Source organism: Argopecten irradians, chromosome 5 (genome assembly GCF_041381155.1).
Source record: "Argopecten irradians isolate NY chromosome 5, Ai_NY, whole genome shotgun sequence".
Lineage (NCBI taxonomy): Eukaryota > Metazoa > Mollusca > Bivalvia > Pectinida > Pectinidae > Argopecten > Argopecten irradians.
This window is the reverse complement of record NC_091138.1, coordinates 28,453,791-28,475,993: the sequence shown is the minus strand read 5'-3', so window position 1 is coordinate 28,475,993 and position 22,203 is coordinate 28,453,791. Positions and strand designations below refer to the sequence as shown.

Genomic DNA, 22,203 nt, shown 5'->3' with positions numbered 1-22,203 from the left:
CCCCCCGGAGGCCTGAGGGGCGGGGTCAAAAGGGGTCAATTTGGCTATTTCCATATAAATGACTTCTTCTCTGCAACTAAGCATGGTATAGCACCCATAGTGTAATGGTAGCATCCTTATAGGGTGGGGATTCAAAATTGTGCAAATAATAGGGCTGACCCCCGGGGGCCTGAGGGGTGGGGTCAAAAGTGGTCAATTTCCATATAAATGACTTTTTCTCTGCAACTTAACATGGGATTACGCTCATAATGCAATGGTTACATCCTTATAGGGTATGGATTCAAAATTTTGCAAATGATGGGGCTGACCCCCCGGGGGCCTGAAGGGTGGGGTCAAAAGGGGTTAATTTAGCTATTTCCATAAACGACTTCTTCTCTGCAACTAAGAATGGAAGAGCACTTATAATGCAATGGTAGCATCCTTATAGGGTTGGGATTTGAAATTGAACAAATGATAGGGCTGACCCCCAGGGCCTAAGACGGCAATAGATGTGAGGTCAAAAAGGTCAATTAGGCTACTACTTTCATATAAATTACTTTGTCTCTGAACCTATGTATTGGATAGCATATTTGTATGGTATCAATAGCATCATTGTATGGTTGTGATTCAAAATTAAACTTTGGGAGTCAATTTTGCTTATTTTTCTAATTGTCAGAGTCTTGTGATAATTACTAACAAAAAACCAGGTGAGCGATACAGGCCCTCTGGGCCTCTTGTTTCCATAACAGATATAGCATGGCGAAATATAAACAGGTGAATATTACTTAAGTAGCTAGGAGTATTCTTGTATTAGCTGATGCCCCATAAGAGATAAACATGTATACATTATACGTAGTCAATCTACCTGTGAACAGTCTGAAAATGAATAAGACTAGCATAAATGTTTTCATAACTGTATAAAGTATAAGTATGCCGGTTCATCCGTGACCAATCTAACCATTGGTCATATTAAGTAAAAAAAAATATATAATTACCATTATTATTAGTTACACAGTTTGTTAGTGACCTAATAAGCAAAAATATTGGGTCTTAAATAACTTGTGTCCAGGGCCTGATGCATGTTTATTTTAGACCCAAGATTTTTTCCGCATTTGGTCACTAACAAATTGTGTAACAAATTTTTTCCTGTGGAAGACCTTTTCAATTACTGCCGTTCTATCATAAGATTGCACGATTGTGTTACAGTACTAGTGTATCGACTCACTGTAGTAGATTACATCGCTACATGTTACAGGTGAAGTGCCTATGTAACATGCATTGTGATTGGCTGAGTTGATCTAAAAATAGAAGAGAAAAACGTGTGTGCACAGTAAAGCTCGTTTTTTTAGCCTGCCATGCTTGGTCTCATTTTCTTCCGATATTCGACGAATTTAACAACTTCTTCACTGACCTTTGTTGGTGTCATGATAGACCGAACATGTGGAAGCAGAGAACCATGTTGTTCCTCGCACAACTTTGCGATGTTTCCGACAGGTGGATTTACAAACGTCGGCCGCTTTAGATATATTTCCATAGGACACCCCATGCCATCATTGTACATTTTCACTACCCTTTCGCGTACTTTTAGATCGGTTCGTGGCTTTGACATGTCGACATATGATCGGTTGAGGACTGCTTCTAATTTTGGCTGTGATCGGTTGAACCGCTTCTAATTTTGGCGCAATTTTAGCGAGAGATTAAAATAGTAACGTAACGTTACACATGTGCAAACACACATGTATCTTACCGGTAACTTATAATATGCACGCGTTGGCAGCTTGGCGATCGACGATTTTTAGTACTTCCACACTTTTTTATTCAGTATAAAGTTCAAATTCAGAGTTAAATTGACATTTTAAATATACCTTACCATAATTATGAAACTGAACAGTTGTTTTAGCAGATACTTTCTTCTTGACCTTCATATTTATTCATTAACGGTACCAGTATTATCATGTTTAAATCAATATTATGTATTCTTCTACAGCTAGTATAACCTGATTGCGTGTTATCTCTTTCCATGTTTGATTTTTTTTTCAATCATCTTATTTATATATTTACAACAGCTATTTCAGGAAACTCTGTCAGTCAAGTTCGTCACATGTGCTAGGTGTACTACGGAAAAAACCGCCCAACAGTCATGTATATTACAGTGCGAATTCTATATATCAGCGTTATATTTTTACAGCGTAATACTTCTATTTTACAAATATTAATTTTTCAGATGTTTATCTATGAACATTTGTAATTGTTTCGACGTACTTACAACGTCCCGATTGCACAAATAGGTTGCATTGTGTAACGTTTATTTATATACACACTTCAGCCAATCACAATGCGTGTTACATAGACACTTCACCTGTACCATGTAGCGATGTAATCTACTACAGTGAGTCGATACACTAGTACTGTAACACAATCGTGCAATCTTATGATAGAACGGCAGTAATAAGTGTTGCCGATTTTGGTTTGCTTTGAAAGGGGTCATAAGCGCTATTGTTCAAACCTTTTGTCTCCATCTTTTTGAGTGCCTTCGTGGCAAAGCGTTACTTGACCGCCATCTTGTTGCTAATGACTTTAGGGGCAAAGAACGAGAACTCTATTGTCTAAACCTGATAGATTTCTACTAACCTGATATGACTATATCTTGGATATCATGTGACATCATTTTAACCAATAGGAATACAAAAAAATTTTGTCTAAGGTGGGATAATGTTTTACGTTATACTCTGTAATTACACTGTCGATACATGTACAGTGCACTGATGTATACAACGAAATAATTGATGAAAATGCTATCATAATTAGCTAAAGATGGATATATCATTTAAGGATTATATCATTACTCAGATGCTACAATATACAGCATACAATATATGGTATTCAAAACAGCACACATGCATGGTCAGTGTCAATTGTGCCTCTTATTCTATACATTAGCATTACTAAACTAGATACAAACACCTTCCAGAGAGAGAAACCCCTAATATTTAAACCAACCCCCCCCCAATCCCGTAATGAAATTAATGTGGGGGGTATACTGGAATCAGCTGGTCTGTCTGTCTGTTCGTATAACATTTTGTCAGAACAACTTCTCCTGAACTACTGAACCAATTTCAGTGGAACTTAGCAGTATTGTAGGGGACCATGTGTAGATGTGTATGTAGGTTTTTGTTTGTTTAAATTTTGGTTACTATGGTAAACAAGTCACTATATACAGGTAGATTTTGTCTGGATGTCTCCTCTTACAGTACACTGTCGTTTTCAATGAAACTTGACAGTTTTAGTTGATACAGTTCATGGTTTTGAGTTAAACCTTTATTCTTTAATGGCGAAAATATGAAGTGGCGAAAATTAAATATCCTATTTTTGAGTACATATGGTGTGAAGTTTGTGACTGTCACAAACAACCTGCTATGCAGTGTATTATATGGACCTTAATTAAGAGTGCAAAGGAATTAAACCTGTAAACAATATCTTTACACAACTAGCATTGACCTAGACCGGACATTGAGTCAACATAACACAGCATTTTGAGTTTGTGTACTAAAACCAGATTACGTAGACCTCAGTTGAAGAAAATTCTTTTAAGAGATCTATCTCCTAACCTATAGGGCATTGGAATTTCATACTTGATATGGGGATCCACCTAGTTGAGACAATGTGTTGTATATGCCTCACATAGGATTCAAACTTGTGACTGAGAGGTGGAGGGCATATGTATTATGTTTACATAGGATTCAAACTTGTGACCGAGAGGTGGAGGGCATATGTGCTAATGATTATGTCAGGTCATCTGGATCACTTTGCTACTGCAGCCATAAAAAAGGACTATGTACTATGTCACAATTTCATTGGTTTGTTACTCTATTGTTTCAAATTCTTTTCTCATTGTTGATTGGTCGATAAGGTTTTACAGAAATAACCAGAAAGTAAAGAGACTTCACCAATTAATACAAACGCCCACTACCGGTACTTGGTTTTGTAGCTAATATGGCAGGCTATAGCTACCAAGTTTGATAAGATGTACAATGCAACCTTTTCACCATTAAATAAGGAACAAAGACCAGATATTGAGTCTACAACATTGAATTTAATATACTATCATATTTACAATGATGCCATAGCATTTGTAAGAATTTTTACTTATTTTTTCTAATCATTTCAATTCTGGATACCTCCCGAGTGCTTTGTGTCGGTCAAAAAAGGAGTGTGTTAGCAAACCTTAGGACTGTATAATTCAGTAAAGAACTTTTTTCTTTGTTTTCAGTTTTGCTGTCAATATGCTCGCTACTTTGTGATCCCAATCCTGATGATCCTTTGGTACCTGAAATTGCCAGAGTTTTTAAAACAGATAAGCAAAAATATACACAAACAGCTAAGGAATGGACAAAAGACTATGCTATATAAATAGAACCATATGAAGTCACAAGTATACAAAAATTTCAAAAAAGCATCATCCCATGAAATTATGATATGAATGCTGATGAAGACACATGCTATATAACCATTTTCACTGCATAGTGAACACAAAAACAATTATTTCATAAGCTGAATTAGTTGAATTCATATAGAGGTTCATATTAGGAAACTTTGTTTCATATTTGTTTTTTCTATACCACATTTTGTATTGATAGCTCGGTATTGTCCAAATAATAAGTTGGCATTCAAATTGGTGTTAGTCTCTGTTGTTAAGATTTCAGTGAAAGGTATTTGATTCTAGCAAGCCGTGATCATTTCAATGATTTCTAAGGTTATGTGATATTGAATTGAGAAACATTGTAAAGGATTTAATTTGTTGTTTGTTATTGTTTGGCTGCAGGATTTTCGCAGATATCCTTTACAATTTGTCTAGTTTTTTGTCAGGTTTTGTTTCTTGTCATTTGAATTTTATCCCATAGTTAAACAATTTTGTGACCTATTACATATTGGTAATTGTCCTAATGAGAAGAAACATGAATTTGTCTAGCAATAGAACTAATTCATAATTGTTATCTTGAATTAAACTTACAGTATTGAATTTCTAATGATCATCTGGATATATTGTGCATATATACCAAATTATCTATATAAAACAAACCTGCTATCTGGGAATGCCTGCATGTAATGCAATACAATGGTTTTGAGAAAAACAATGTTGGTAAAGTATGTTTTACCGATGTAATTTTGGTGATGTTACAAGTACCAGAAAGTTAGACTAATCGACAGTAAATCCTACTAAACCATGTTGTTTTGGTATCTCCAAGTCGCCATATATATTTACCCAGTACTTTTACTTTCTCACTAGTTCATTTAACTGGTAAATACATGCCTGGTACGTGACATAGTACTAATTCACTCTCAGAGGATGTTGATTAAAGGAAATTAGAGCGCTCCCTCCCCCCCCCCCACCCCCCACTCCCAAAAAAAATCCAACAACTTGTTTGTGAGGTGATTTGTATCCGTATGTTTTTCTATCCCCCTGTAATAACTTATATTAAATTGATTTTAAACTGACCAAGTAATAAAACACCAACTGGTCATGACATTTAGTATTTAAAGATGCTCCACCGCCGATAGAGCATAAACAATACTCATTATTTGAACAATAATTGTTGTTTAATCGTGTATATATTTGTCTAACTAACACAAAAAATAATATAAAATGATTGATTTTGCTTGTGATGTATGCACAACCAGTAGTTCATTCCATATAGAACATAGTGCCACAGAATTTTTTGGGATGCAGTTAAATATTTTTAATATTTTTATCTTGAAGTAAAATTAGAAGCTCAAACTTTACAATGGTGGTAATGGCGTAAAGTAAGTAAATTTTGTATCTGAAGAAAAATACTAATTTTTCTGCTCCTGTTTTTGATAGAGAAAAAAATACCATTTGTCAGCGGTGGAGCATTTTAAAATTCTATATTCAGTCTTTGTATATAGAAAACGTAGAGTAGGTATGGATTTTTGCGAGGTAATGATTCACTACGGGGATGGAGACACAATATCCTAGAATATGGAAATTGGTGAAAATCTTGATGGAACTGTCTTTGGATCCAAAAGAATACTGAGGCCTCTTTAGTGATCCAAGTAAATACGTAAAAAGAGTGAGTTCATTATGGTAGTTCCATCCAGTATACGGATTATTTACTCAGACTGTTGTTGACATGTTTCTGCTCTAACATGTCAATAACACTCTTATAATTAGTAAATAATCAGTTTATTGGAAGAAATTACCGTATTGGACTTTTACTTCTTATGTATTGCGAGGTAAAGACCAGTATTGAATCTGCTTGAAATACATCATTAGCTCACCTGGTCCAAAGGACTGAGGTGAGCTTATGGGATACCGCAGCGTCCGGCGTCCGTCGTCCGGCGTCCGGTCCGTCCGTCAACAATCGACTTCTTCTCCATAACCGCTGGTCGGATTTCAACAAAATTTGACTGGTAGCATCCTTATGGGCTAATAACTGAAAATTGTACAAATGATGGGGCTGACCCCCCGGGGGCCTGAGGGGCGGGGTCAAAAGGGGCCAATTTGGCTATTTCCGTATAAACGACTTCTTCTCTGAAACCAAGCATGGGATAGCACCCATAATGCAATGGTAGCATCCTTATAGGGTGGGGATTCAAAATTGTACAAATGATGGGGCTGACCCCCCGGGGGCCTGAGGGGCGGGGTCAAATGGGGTCAATTTGGCTATTTCCATATAAACGACTTCTTCTCTGAAACTAAGCATGAGATAGCACTCATAATGCAATTGTAGTATCGTTATAGGGTGGGGATTCAAAATTGTACAAATGATGGGGCTGACCCCCGGGGGGCCTGAGGGGCGGGGTCAAAAGGGGTCAATTTGGCTATTTCCATATAAACGACTTCTTCTCTGAAACCAAGCATGGGATAGCACCCATAATGCAATGGTAGCATCCTTATAGGGTGGGGATTCAAAATTGTACAAATGATGGGGCTGACCCCCCGGGGGCCTGAGGGGCGGGGTCAAATGGGGTCAATTTGGCTATTTCCATATAAACGACTTCTTCTCTGAAACTAAGCATGAGATAGCACTCATAATGCAATTGTAGTATCGTTATAGGGTGGGGATTCAAAATTGTACAAATGATGGGGCTGACCCCCGGGGGGCCTGAGGGGCGGGGTCAAAAGGGGTCAATTTGGCTATTTCCATATAAATGACTTCTTCTCTGAAACTAAGCATGGTATAGCACCCATAATGCAATGGTAGCATCCTTATAGGGTGGGGATTCAAAATTGTACAAATAATGGGGCTGACCCCCCGGGGGCCTGAGGGGCGGGGTCAAAAGGGGCCAATTTGGCTATTTCCGTATGAATGACTTCTTCTCTGAAACTAAGCATGGTATAGCACCCGTAATGCAATGGTAGCATCCTTATAGGGTGGGGATTCAAAATTGTACAAATGAAGGGGCTGACCCCCCGGGGGCCTGAGGGGCGGGGTCAAAAGGGGTTAATTTGGCTATTTTCATATAAATGACTTTTTCTCTGCAACTAAGCATGGTATAGCACCCATTATGCAATGGTAGCATCCTTATAGGGTGGGGATTCAAAATTGTACAAATAATGGGGCTGGCCCTGAGGGGCAGGGTCAAAAGGGGTCAATTTGGCTATTTCCATATAAACGACTTCTTCTCTGAAACTAAGCATGGTATAGCACCCATAATGCACTGGTAGCATCCTTGTAGGCTGGGGATTCAAAATTTTGCAAATGATAGGGCTGACCCCCCGGGGGCCTGAGGGGCGGGGTCAAAAGGGGTCATTTTGGCTATTTCCATATAAATGACTTCTTCTCTGCAACTAAGCATGGTATAGCACCCATAATGCAATGGTAGCATCCTTGTAGGCTGGGGATTCCAAATTGAGCAAATGATAGGGCTGACCCCCGGGGGCCTGAGGGGGCGGGGTCAAAAGTGGTCAATTTCCATATAAATGACTTTTTCTCTGCAACTTAACATGGGATTGCGCTCATAATGCAATGGTTACATCCTTATAGGGTTTGGATTCAAAATTTTGCAAATGATGGGGCTGACCCCCCGGGGGCCTGAAGGGTGGGGTCAAAAGGGGTCAATTTAGCTATTTCCATATAAACGACTTCTTCTCTGCAACTAAGAATGGAAGAGCACCTATAATGCAATGGTAGCATCCTAATAGGGTTGGGATTTGAAATTGTACAAATGATAGGGCTGACCCAGGGGGCCTTAAACGGCAATAGATGCGAGGTCAAAAAGGTCAACTAGGCTACTATTTTCATATAAATTACTTTGTCTCTGATATTGGATAGCATATTTGTATGGTATCAATAGCATCATTGTATGGTTGTGATTCAAAATTAAACTTCGGGAGTCAATTTTGCTTATTTTTCTAATTGTCAGAGTATTGTGATAATTACTAACAAAAAACCAGGTGAGCGATACAGGCCCTCTGGGCCTCTTGTTTTCTCCACAAAATGATTTTGCAGTGCACTCATGATCACAAATTCAGATATATCAATAAATACCTACCTGCAATAACAGATACGTCTGTAGTTAGTGTTTACTGGAATGACCATGTAAATGAAATGTAATGGATTGATACCTTGGACCTATATTGAAATTTTCTTTGGTACATTGTATATATATATATATATACAGGATTCTGTGAACTCCCATACAGACAGAATCCTTTTGTAGAGGGGGATTATCTTTAGGTAGAGATTTGTTGTTCTGAAGGTATATCCAAATGTTGTAAGAATATGTTGTATATAAATAACACATGCTGTACATGCAGTGCTTGTGTATAGTAATCGAGCATAATTGCACTGTTTTTGAACTCTATTTTTTTTTTTTTTTTTTGACATTTTTGACGGTGTATGATAATAACATTGATATGGTGTACATAAAGCCACACATACAAGTCAGTGTTGTCTTTTATCAAGTGAATAATTTGAAGTTGCATATAATGTATAAGACTTTGAACTTAATTTGTTTAAATGTTGTAGATTTAATGTTGAGATATGCCCAGAGAGAAATTTTAAGAAGAACAAAAACCAACCGTTTCTATTGGTTTTAATGATGGCCCTAATTGGGTACCTAGTGGTGTCTCATTTCATTGATATGTGTATGATCATGATTTAATGGAAGTATTCTAACATAGTGTTCTATCACATGAACATTTTATTTAATATATAGAACTGTAGCATGTTGTTTTGTTTGCAACAAAAATATTATAAACTACTATCAATTTCTAATGTGCAACTCATTCAACCCTGAAGACATGATTGAACTCTTCTACTTCAAAGCCCAGAACAGTTCATTATGATTTTTCAGGGTTAATGATATAAGTTATTGTGAGTGCATTGTCCAGGCATCAACAGGACATATTACTAGATCTTGCTGTAATTATAACCAATGTAAAGATTCCTTTTCAAGTTGGTTTCATTCTGTACACTTATATCATTAATTGTCTTAGTACTTTCTTGAAACTTATTTCACACACTACCATAAAAATCTGCAAATATTTGTCAGACAGATATAAGAATTTTTTTTTTTGCAAATAAAACATATTTTCATTGAAAAGAGTTTCGAGTTATTTTACAGAATAAGCAATGATGGTTGGTAGCAAGGATCCTTTGTTTGTTTGTATCAGTTTGAGACTGTTAAAATGCAGTTACAGGACAACAGGAGATACCTTGCACATGTAAATGGTTATTTTGTGAGTCAAAATTTCAATTGAAAACAAGATTTAATTTTACACAATCTGACTTTCAGGGTACAAGGTGTAGGATAAATCATTTCTGATTATTCGTGAATCTGATCATATACCATCCACAGTGTCCTTCGAAATTACAAAATTAACTGGTTAAGCAGTATATTGTATGTGCAAATGAAAGTGCTGTATATTATACTCTGGTTTCTTCTCATGTAAGATTAACCGTAAGCTCTTTAAATATTACAAACCCTCTTCATGAATTCATTTGAAAGAGACAATTCACTTAGGCTAATTCTTTTACATAACAAGAAGCAAATATGGTATCAATGAAATTATTCTACATTTCTTATGAAACATATATAACATAAAATATTGACAAATTCCACGCCATTGTTTAGTGTTTTAATTGAGACTTATAATTAAGAATTGTTGATAAAGCAGGTAAAATATGTAAGCTGTACCCATACACGAGCCAAAGTCACGCATGTTAAAAAAATGAATTACATAACCACTGAGGAGGTGATAAAATGATTTTTAGGCCAGATAATTCACATAATAAGGTAAACATATTACTGTCAGAGTGATTTGAGCAGTTCTAGACAAAAGTTGCATTACTCTAGGAGCAAGGGAAAGTATTAAAATGTGTAATGGCGGACAGCGAGCGAGTTTGAACATTTCACAGGTATTTCACCACCATGGGTTTTTCTGGCATATCATTGTAAAACCGACTGATCTAATTTCCATTAGAACTGGTTTTTTCCGATATATGTACAAATTTTAATGTTCTCTTAGACTGAATTGTCCATTTGAAGTATTGCTAATAACCGAGAGAAAAAGTGAACAAACAACATGGGGTTATAATTAGTCTTATTATATTTTCTGGATGCATATAAGGGCTAAAACTTTTGATTGTATTAGTTTAACGTCCTTTAACAGCTAGGATCATTTAAGGACATGCTAGACTTAACTTGTTGGTGGAAGAATTCAAAAGCCAGAGTACCCGGAGAAAAACCACCGACCAGTGGTCAGTACCCGGCAACTGACCCACATGGGATTCAAACTTGCAACCTAGAGGGTGATATGTTGGACATCTTAACCATGCGGTCACCGCTGCACCTAATTGGCAATAAAGGTCCTTTATGAGTGAAAATAGCTCAAAAGTATAGGCACCTAGCCATATCGGGCATATATCAGTCTAAATCAAAGTATTTGGATTCCTGGGTTTAATTAAATTTTGCACTTTTCACAGCCAATATTAAATTGCAAAGATCAATTGCTGCAAGAATGCATCAAATAAAGTTATATTAGAACCAAATGAGTCTTAATCACAAAATGAATTCTCTGTGAAATAGTCATAGAAATATGAATTTTAAGTCACAGCAAAAAAAAAAATCTGTGTACAGTACAGTACAGTGTATAGAGTCCACATAGGCCCAAGATTTGCATAATACATTTTTGGAGCGATCGGTCAACCTGATAGCCAAGCCATCTTGGATTTTGATAGTTGACGTTTTTCAGAGAAAAGATCTCTATGGCTTTGAATTGTCATTCATAGATCATTCTTAGTATATCTAGGATATCTTGTGTTAAGGATGTACCTTATCGATGAAAGACTTTATTATAATTAACTACTTTGATTTAATTTTCTATACTAACATATATAACCATGTATACCTTTCCAGGTATTTGTACACAAGTCTGTTAATCTTTTCAATATAGCCATGGCCAGAGTTCACACATATTTTGGAGTTAATCATTTTTGCTATAATTATGGTAACATATTGCATAGCATGTTTCCATCAACAATTGATAACCAGAGGTGAAACAAAAGACAATTTTAATAAAGGTTACCCAATTGAAATAGGTAAAAATTCTTTCCAAATTTTGTATCAAATACTTTGGGCAACATATGGGACCAACATGCATGACAATGGAGAGAAAATAGGTTGATTTTTCCATATGATGTGTTTGAAGGTCACACTGTACCTGTTACATTCCTGCTACGTTGTATTTTCATAAACAAAGAAATGAATTCTGTTCCAATATTATGTTTTGGAAGTATACGTATGAACTAGAACAAAAATGGATGTGTAACGTTTCATTTCATACTGGTGGGTGCCAAGATCCCTTTGGGATCTCTTAGTCTGTTTGAGGTGCTTTTAAATTTTGTTTTCCTTTTGATTTGATTACAGTGCTACTGTCAATTTGTTCTTTACTGTGTGACCCCAACCCAGAAGACCCACTTGTCCCTGAAATTGCTAGATTATACAAGAGCGATATAGAAAAATATACAAAAACTGCTAAGGATTGGACACAGAAATATGCAATGTAATCAAGTATGGTACCTTTTTTTTTATTATCTTTATATATAACTTAGTGGCTTTTCAATTTTAACACTTTAACTAAGCATTATTGACATTTTAGCAAATCATGCATTAATACATGTTTTAACAAACAAAAAAATCATTATTCATTTTGTTTTTCAAATGAAGCTTTATTCATGTTTACTTTGATTTTTGAAAACATTAGTAAGTAACATAAATAAGTTTTTGATTATGATAAGTATATCTCTAAGTTGTTAAAGATATATATTCAGGGGAAGGAATGTAACAACAAAATCCTTTTGAATATCATAGAAAGAAAGATACTATCAGTACAACATTGTGTGCTTAACATTGCTATCCTTCGTCCTTTTTTATAGTTCCAAAATTTTTTAGATTAAAAAAAGGTTTAATATGTTTTGACAATAAAATCAAAGCTTTTCCAGATGTCAAATTGGTCAAAGAAGAACTAAACTTGAAATGCTGTAGGTACAAAAAATATTTAAAAGTTTTCTCCCCTTAAAATATACAAGTTAAAACAGGGTTTGTACCGATCCTAGAACATATCTTTAGTTACTTTTGACGTTTCTGCTTAGAAAGTGCTTAAACTGTAATTAGAAATGTCTTTGTTCTTGGAAAGTGCTTAGTTTTGACAAACTTGTAAAATGCTTAACTATTTTTCTTGGTGCTTAACTATTTTTCTTGGTTTGATATTTAGTTTATCCAAAATATAGTAGTTATTTACATTTATGAAAGAAAAATATTGAATAAGTAGGGTTGGATAGTTACTCTGTTACATACCCATTATTAAAAAAGTGTGAAAAAAATAATTTAATTGCTTTCTAAAGAAATCCACCTGTAGAAAGAGACTTAATGAAGGAGGCTAACGGCATGTTTAAGAATATGATCTTAAAAAGTCTTGCAATTCTATTTTATAATGCAAATACATTGTTTGCTCAAAAACTTGTGTAAAGCAGATGATATCTACATGTAGTATGTTCGACAACCAGTGTATTTCTCGTATCAGTATTGGTATCGTTAAAATACTGTTATCATTTCATTGGTACTGGTATTGTAATATACTGTTTTGTTCTTTAGTTCTGGTATCCAACTCTAATTATAACCAAAAAACAAAAGAAAACACCAGCAGGACTAGCTAATGTCTAACTGATTAGTCAAACATCTTTCTTCTGGATAAAAATACCCACGGTTTTGAAATATACATTCCTACCCCTGCAATATGTTACATTAAAAAAATCATTCTGCATATTTTGTTCAGAAATAAATCAATTTTAATTATGAAATTAAACATTGATAGACGTATTGTATTGTAATGTAAGTTGTATATCTAAGACTAAAAGGATGTATTGTTTGGCCTAATATAGGGTGTCCTGTAGTTATCAAACTCAACAAGGAAAACTGAGGGGAAATGTTGGCAGTACCAAATAGTGGCATGCTGGAAATCGAAGACTTCTGTAAAAAAAGGGATTTCAAACACACCCATCATTGTGATATATTGATATACATGTATAATGTATATAGGTGTGAAATAAGATATTATAGATATATATTATGGTGATGTGTGTGTAAATCACAAAAGAATGTATGTTTGCTTGAATGAGAACTACATGTGTTACGATGGAACCTGGATTTGGATTGACTTTTTACAGAGCTTGGTGTCTATAACCTCTGTCTGATGTGTATAATAACGACTTACAATGTGTAAAACTTTATATTCGTGTACCTAGATCTCGTTCTTCAGGGATTGTATTTGCAATTCTTTAGTACGAGCCGGAGTAGAATCAAATCAACATGTACCCGAATGTAACGTGCTTCAAAATAATGGTTTGGAGTTCATTTTATTTAAATTGGAACCTAAAAGATGTCAGTCCTTTTGTTTTAGTCTGTTAGAAGATTGATGCTAGCTTTGTCAGTCTGCACCAGTTAGGTTCATACATATATGTATCTGCAGATATTGATAGCCCATGCCAATTAGAGTTGCCCGTAGAAAAGATATCTGCAGACAGAATACTTATTATTTTTAAAAGGGTCAAGATAGATATACATAGAAAAGTCAAGATTTTTGTTGAATTTTGTCAAGTATCTATAAGGCCCACTATCTTTCCGAAATGGCTTTTAATTTTTTAAATGGAATTGTAAAATGAGTATACTACACTCAACATCATCTTCTGAAACATTTAATTAAAATAGATAAAATGTTAATTTTCATAACGCGGGTCGTCTTATGTTTCTCACCATCGTCCTAAATACCTCACGGTAGTTGAATATCACTGCGCCAGATGGCAAAACAGCGAAATAATTCTCCACAGTTATCATATATTACGCCAAAATTTTGCATATGTTTGGTGTTGTTACCTCATCTTAGTCATGGATATGTATTTTCTTATTTTATTCAAGTTTTTAAAAAAAAAAAAAACATTTAAATTTTACTCCGGAAAGGTAGTGGGCCTTTAAAAAAAATCAGGACTTCCTGACTGGTTATTAATTTGAAGTGAATGTGTTTGGTAAAATTGTGCTATGATTGATAAGCAGAGTGAGTGCTGTGTATAGATCAGCATGATTAGCATGGTAAATTCAACAATGGGCCACAGGTTTACAACGCGCACAAAAAAAAAACAAAAAAACTAAAAATACTAAAAGGTTGTTTACTTAGCCCTGTATCCCATTTCCAGAAAATGGGGTAATTAATTTTAAAATGCTCTGAACACCACAAAAATCAACCGATCTGAATAGTTTTTAGCTTACATTGAAGACAATTCCTTACTGGTCACTATGGTATATGATATAATGGGATTATGGGCGAATTTTATTTCATATCGAAAGTTGAATTACGAGGATTCGTGTAAAAATCGTTAGTCGGAAAAGTACATGCTGCATCCCCAGGTCACAATTCCCTAATGAGCACAGATCGACTAAAATCGCCAATTATTCAACGAACGTGTCGTAAACCTGTGAATAGGCCTACCATATACCAAATATGGGTATAATATAGATTAGTGTGTGAAGTACAACTTGAAAGTATAAGAAATAAGTGATAGATAGTTATTACTTAATATTATCAAGTACAATTAAATATTTGTTTCTGTTTAAGTTTATGCAAGCATCCAGTCGTAGTGCTCTTGAAGTTAAGTATTAAGTATTTATATATAGATGTACATGTTCATAAATTTTAATAGAAAGTGCTTAGTGAGGCTGTACATGGACGTTCAATAGATCAATATGGATGATCTATATAGTAGTCATTTATCTAAGTGGTAGGGGAGACTCCTGGTTTACAAAGGACTTTTTTTACAGTAAAAATTGCACAATGGGTTGAATTTATTTATATACTTATTTCAAAAATGTTATTTCACACCTAAGGGTTGCAACTGAAAATAAAAATTTTAAACCCTAAAACAGTGTTGATTTTTTGTTTGAATTTCAAAATGTATTGATTATACACTGCAGTGGAACAGAGTTGAAGAGGAATACATCTGCTTGTAAAACCACATTGGATGTAACAGATAAAATCCGCAGTATGCTGTGTTATAAAGATACAGTTTGAACAGGATCATTTCACAACAAATTGGACTTAATTCTTAGGATCAGTTTCATAAAAATATAGCTGAATGTAGATTTTCTTTTCTTTTCTTTTTGTTGTAAATGCCGTCCATGTGCAAAAAGCAATAGAAATAATTGGGTGTATTTTTAAGACACTCGTGTAATTTGAAGTATTTCTCTATAGGTATAGCTAGCTATCATAGGGCCAGTTATCGAAACCTTAGTTCAGGGTCATTTGTCAATTTGTATAACAGGAGAGAAATTGAATGTATGAAAATATAATCCAAATCAATGTAAAGAGTTTATGAGGCCCATTGGGCCTATTACTTCAATGTCATTATTCTATATTCAGTTCTTTATGTCGGTGAACAGATATGTACAAAAAAGGATTTATTTAAGTTTTAATTCTTTGAGTTTAAACGTTTTTGTTATTTTGAGAAATTGATTATTATTTAAGTTCATATAGCACATTTGGTAAACCAAGCAAAGTTTCTCAGAGGTACATATTGCAATATGGCATATAAAAGCGATGTGAAAATATATCGCAATGCAGTGCACATGTCTGTATACACTACATTTGCATCATGTATAACCATAAATGGGGAAACTCCTAAATTGTATAAAATGTACTAATTCAGATACAAGATTTTCTTTTTTTCAGTTTTGGTTTGTATACCTCACAAGAATATGATATTGCACTTTTTTTTATTCTTTATATTGTGTTTTATACAAAATGTATATACATTTTATTGCTTCTCTATATTTCTATAAGCATAAAATCTTTGTGAGATCTGATCAACTGCCACTGTACTAGTGGTCAATGCTACCATACTATATTGATCACTGAGATTTTACTCAAAACTTACCATTCAAATCAGGTCATCTTTTGCTACATTTCAAAAGTTGATCAACAAAATATTACAGATTTATGTCATCTCTCTTCTACTTAGTTAAAATGCGTTTGTCTGAATGAAATCTTGGTCTTTATACTTCTATAAACAACCACCCTGTACTTCTGTACTTATCAGCCACTATCTTGCATTGAACTAACATCAGTTTCTCGGTGATCTTTTAGCTCTTGGTCACTAATGCTTTTTGTTTTGGACTTGCTTAATATTGAGACTTTTGATTGCTGATCATGTAATCTTTTAAAGAGTTCGTCAAAATTTGGAAGATAGTGATTCCCTTTAATAAACTAGCTTTTCATGGCGTCTATAATTATAGATCATAGATGTTGACTATAGATGTAAGAAAAAGAAAAAAAGGTTAAACGCTTTTGTTGAGGTTACACTAAGATAACTGTTTATCAATGATGATGTAATCCATACGGTGGAATAGCCATTTTGTCAGTTATCTGTTGATATTTCCATGTCAACAATATTAGTGACACCTTTGGGTGTCATTTATCCAGATTTACTATACTCTCTTTTATGTGTAAAAAAAGTCATGCATTTGAGGTGACAATGGCAGTCATTCTCATAACAATATTCAAACCTGGTTGTTTTTACACTTTAAACTAGTAGCTATTGTATATTTTTTGGCTTATAAATACTGACTGTTAACAGAATTTTGATTCCTGACACTTTCTTTTTAGTTTTACGTCCTATTAACAGCCAGGGTCATGATTCCTGACACTATACTTGTTTGTGATGTGGCTTCTAAACCAGGACTCCCTAGTATTTTATTGAAATATTTCTTTATTAATTGGTTTCTGAAATATGACACCTAGTATTTTGTTTTTTGTTTTGTTTTTTTCTACTCATGTTTTACCTTTTACCAAGCTTTGTAATGACTTAGCACCTATACTCTCGAGCTTGTTGACATTGACTTAATATAAAACCACAATTTTTTTTGACTAATTATAATGATAGGCTATTATATCGAAATATTATAAATGGCTCTCAATCATTGAATGATTGTCATTTCTTCACTTTTTCTCATTATAATAACATCAATAGATCAATTATATTAGTTTTGAGAATATATCGATATTTTGTGATTACATCTGGGCTTGTATTATTCAATTGGTTTGTGTTTGCAATATATTCCATTTATTTTCTAGTTTGTGATTGAGTATGGATGAATGTTCAATTTTATTTGTGTTTGTGATTACATTAGGACTAATACTCAACTGTTTTGTGTTTGGTTACAGTTTTGCTGTCCGTATGTTCCTTACTGTGTGACCCCAACCCTGACGATCCACTAGTTCCTGAAATTGCTAGAATATTCAAGACAAACAAAGAAAAATATGATATCAATGCCAAGGAGTGGACGAAAAAATATGCCACATAACTAAGATAGGTAGATATTTTTTTTTTATTTTCTGTCTTTTCTCAAAGCACTCTTCTGAGATAATTGATAATTTTAACAATCTTCAATTTTTCCATGATAACAGCTTAATTGATTTTTTTTGGCAAAAACCTGAATTTCAAAAAGTAACCTTACTCATGTTAAAGATGAATGCTTTTGAACCTAAATTTAAATGCTATTTATGCTTCTATGGCAAAAAAGTAACTTTCTTGTTATAAGAAATAAGGATTATTTTCATAATTGTTTTATTTGCATATTTCTGAGTTATCTGGCCTTGTCAGAAGGTGTTGATTGTGCCATTATAAAGTCACAAATTATTCTTAGGAGAAAAAGTTTTGATCACTTTAATAATGTTGCAATCCATACCTGTAGGAGTAGAAGATATAACCGTACAATACAAAGACAGACTTAATGACATAGACTTAAAGACTGGTTTTTGGATTCCATTGTAGTGTAGCTGCGGTGTGATTATGTGACTTGATGTCCTGTAGCTTACTGACCTATACAGGGAGGGACTCACAAATGGAACATTGATGGCTGCAGATGGATTAAAAAACTGCCTCAAACAATTACATAATTCTGTTCTTGTCCTGTTGATTGATTTCAGTACATTATGTTGTATATATTCAGTGTCGCCTCAGAGCAACAGTAACAGGCACTTAATTTGTATGTATTTTCTATAATTTAGTATACCACATGGCTTTTTATTATGAGATTTATATGTGACTTCATTTAATTGATCAGCCAAAACTTAATATGTATGCTTATAGATATCAATTTTGATAGTGTAGTGATTCAACACACACTGAGATAAGCATCAATCAGTAATTTTTAGTCACATTTTGTGAGGTTAATCTATAAAATACTAGATTCTTCAAAGTTTAGTATAGTTTACAATGTTATCAGTTTGTAGATGAATTGAATCTGATTTGCTTCTCGATTTGTTCAGATGACGTGTTCAGGTTTATCGTGCTTTAACATCTACTATAACAGCTTGCCAACCGTGTTCTGCCAGATTTTACTTACGATTTCTGTCATTTACTTTGTACCATCTAGATCTGTTGATCCACCCATCACCAGTTTAATAGCACATTTTGTGATATCAACTGGGTTGAAATTTGAAATTCAGCTCGATTGTAATAGGATGGTCCAATCTTGCAGAAAGTAGGTTTATAGTGACAAAATGAACCAATGGAAAAACGGGTTATGTAATGGATTGACATTAATGATTTCGAATTCTTGTTAGTAGATTTCTTATTAATGATAAGATGAACCAATGGGAAATCTTGTTAGAATTCAGATTTGTAATGAGTGGATAAACCAATGGAAAGTTGTGTTAGAATTCAGATTTATAATGAGTGGATGAACCAATTCATGTAAAATCTTTTTTGAATTGATAATAATGGCACGAAGATTGCATGTGTTACTAGAAACTTTGTATTTGGATTAAGTGCTGAGAAGTTTGTATACACAATATATAGTGCTTGGAAGTAGCATCATTTGTTGTAATGATTTTATACAGTATTTCATTGTTATTCAGTTTTCTGGACCGTGTGTTTGTCAGGTTGTTTTCGCCAGCTATCTTTGGCTTTAGTAGTTGATGCTGTATATGTAGTTGTTGTCACCTCTTATAATTAGGTTCCATGTTAATGTATCCCTTTGATCCTTTTTGCACAAACAAGCTACAGGACTAATGGTTATCGCACTGTTAATCTTGTTGGAACATCTTTTGGAAAAACTAACAACATTTTCCCTTTTCTTGTCGAATCAAAGTTATTTATTATGCGATATATGTCTTGACTACTTCAACATTCTTTTTCAGATCAACGCATTGTATATAAAAGTTTGATGGTTGTTTTGTCAAAATGTTCTTGTAGTTTGAATATTATGTATGATGTATTCCTGTTTGATAAATATAAAAGGAAATTTTGTCAAACAGTTTTCATTCAGAATGTTTCCTAAAATATTGGAAAAGATTTTTGATGTTAAGGAGATAAAACAGCCCAGTCCAGGTGTTGGTGTTCATTGCCTAGTGTAATTAAGACTTATTCCAATTTTGATTCAACTTCGGCATTGCCTCATACTGATTTTTTTTCCCGTTTTCATGCTGAGCATAAAATTGTGCTAAACTTGAAATTTTAAGCAGAAGGCACTGCCAATATCACACTATACTTTATATAGAAAACTGATGTTGAAAGAATTTCACTGCAATTTTTAGCCCACCATCATCAGATGGTGGGCTATTCAAATCGCCTTTCGTCCGTGGTCCGTCGTCCATCTGTCCGTCCGTCCTTCCGTCCGTCCGATAACAATTCTTGTTACCGCTATTTCTCAGAAAGTACTGAAGGGACCTTTCTCAAATTTCATATGTCGGTTCCCCTAGGACCCTAGTTGTGCATAATGCATTTTGGGCCTTTCGTCCGTGGTCCGTCGTCCATCTGTCCGTCCGTCCGATAACAATTCTTGTTACCGCTATTTCTCAGAAAGTACTGAAGGGATCTTTCTCAAATTTCATATGTCGGTTCCCCTAGGACCCTAGTTGTGCATAATGCATTTTGGGACCGATCGGTCAACAAGATGGCCGACAGGCGGATTTTGATAGTTTGTCACGGGTATTTCTCAAAAAGTGCGGCCATCTTGGATTTTAATGGTTAAAGTTTGTTACCACTATTTCTCAAAAAGTGCTTAAGGGATCTTTCTCAAATTTCATATACAGGTTTCCCTAGGGCCCTTGTTGTGCATGTTGCATTTTGGGACCGATCGCTGAACAAGATGGCCGACAGGAGGCCATCTTGGATTTTGATAGTTAAAGTTTGTTACCGCTATTTCTCAGAAAGTGCTGAAGGGATCTTTCTCAAATTTCATATGTAGGTTCCCCTAGGACCCTAGTTGTGCATATTTGCATTTTGGGACCGACTGGTCAACAAGATGGCCGACAGGCGGCCATCTTGGATTTTAATGGTTAAAGTTTGTTACCACTATTTCTCAAAAAGTGCTAAAGGGATCTTTCTCAAATTTCATATACAGGTTCCCCTAGGACCCTAGTTGTGCATATTGTATTTTGGGACTCGGTAAACAAGATGACCGACTGACGGCCATCTTGGATTTTGATAGTTAAAGTTTGTTATCCTATTTCTCAGAAAGTGCTGAAGGGATCTTTCTCAAATTCCATGCATAGTTTCCCCTTGTACCCTAGTTGAGCATAGTACATTTAAGGACTGATCCATAATGCCTTTCGGGACTGATCGGTAAACAATATGGCAAACCGGCCGCCTTCTTAGATTTCATTGTTGAAGTTTTTTACCACTTTTTCTTTAGGGATCTATCTCAAATTTTATATGCAGTGTGTTTGAAAAAGTTTGAAAAGCAGGGAAAAGATCCCTCTTTCCATTGTCAGACATAGATCATTCTTTGGTGGGCGCCAAGATCCCTCTGGGATCTCTTGTTAATTTTAGTGGTATTAATTAGTGATAATTGCTCTTTGCATACCGGTATGTATTTTGTATCCAAAGTTAAAGACTGATTTCAGATTGATTTCTTTATTGCCTTTATTACATGTAGCTAGATGATGTTAGGGAGGCAGGTTTTATTAGAATTTTCAGCCTTTTTCAACTCTCTAGTCTAAAAAGTTGAAATTGCAGTTATTTGCTCTTTCTGATTTTGTAAACTCATTTTCATATATATAGTATGTACATGTGTATCTCGTGCTTAAAACAACACTGGAAAGACACAGCGTTACGATGAATCACACACAGGATTTAATACCTTCTGTTTTACCGGATCCTTCGCCAGTATGTAACAGCTGATCCTGACGCCCATGGTTCTCAGTACCATATACTCAGGTTTATTGATGAAACATTGGCTACATATTCCAATTCAGAAATTATTTTGTCTTTGAATTTGGATGTGTAACTTATCAGTGCTGTAAATACTGTTTGAAGGCTGTAAATGAAAATAAAATTATCCTAAAACCAATGTGACATGTTATTTTCTTTTTGTATTGTGTACAATAAAACATGGTTACAAAGAGTTAGAGGCGACCAGTAGTATTGCTTTTGTTATAAGCATAGTTTGTTATATTACAAACAACTTATAGGAATATTGACAGGAAATGAAAATGTAGGAATATTGACAGGGAATGAAATTATAGGAATATTGACAGGGAATGAAAATATAGGAATATTGACAAGGAATGCAAAGTAATATGTTTCGTATATTACTGACAAAATACTACAGGTGTTTGGGGTATCACAGCTTGTCTCTGGCAGAGTCGGTCACTTATAGTAGATGTATGATGCTGTGAGGTACCCAGCGTCATAAGTAAACGGTACT

General features: G+C 34.6%; 1 protein-coding gene across 7 annotated transcripts in view; it reads left to right on the top strand.

Annotated features, from left to right (window-relative positions):
- Positions 1-22,203, top strand: part of LOC138323426 (ubiquitin-conjugating enzyme E2-17 kDa) — a 63,962-nt gene that overhangs the window by 23,537 nt on the left and 18,222 nt on the right. For 3 of the 7 annotated variants that reach the window (XM_069268043.1, XM_069268036.1, XM_069268042.1), the window contains exons 6-7: positions 11,872-12,015; positions 13,386-15,417. The exons of 1 other annotated variant lie outside the window; for it this stretch is intronic. In XM_069268043.1, coding sequence (XP_069124144.1) covers positions 11,872-12,011 — 140 coding nt within the window. In that variant the 3' untranslated portion in view covers positions 12,012-12,015; positions 13,386-15,417. Of the gene's footprint in view, positions 1-4,249; positions 9,547-11,871; positions 12,016-13,385; positions 15,418-17,713; positions 17,863-18,323; positions 21,847-22,203 lie in introns of those variants that run through there. 3 more of the 7 variants (XM_069268041.1, XM_069268045.1, XM_069268038.1) reach the window with 2 other exon arrangements.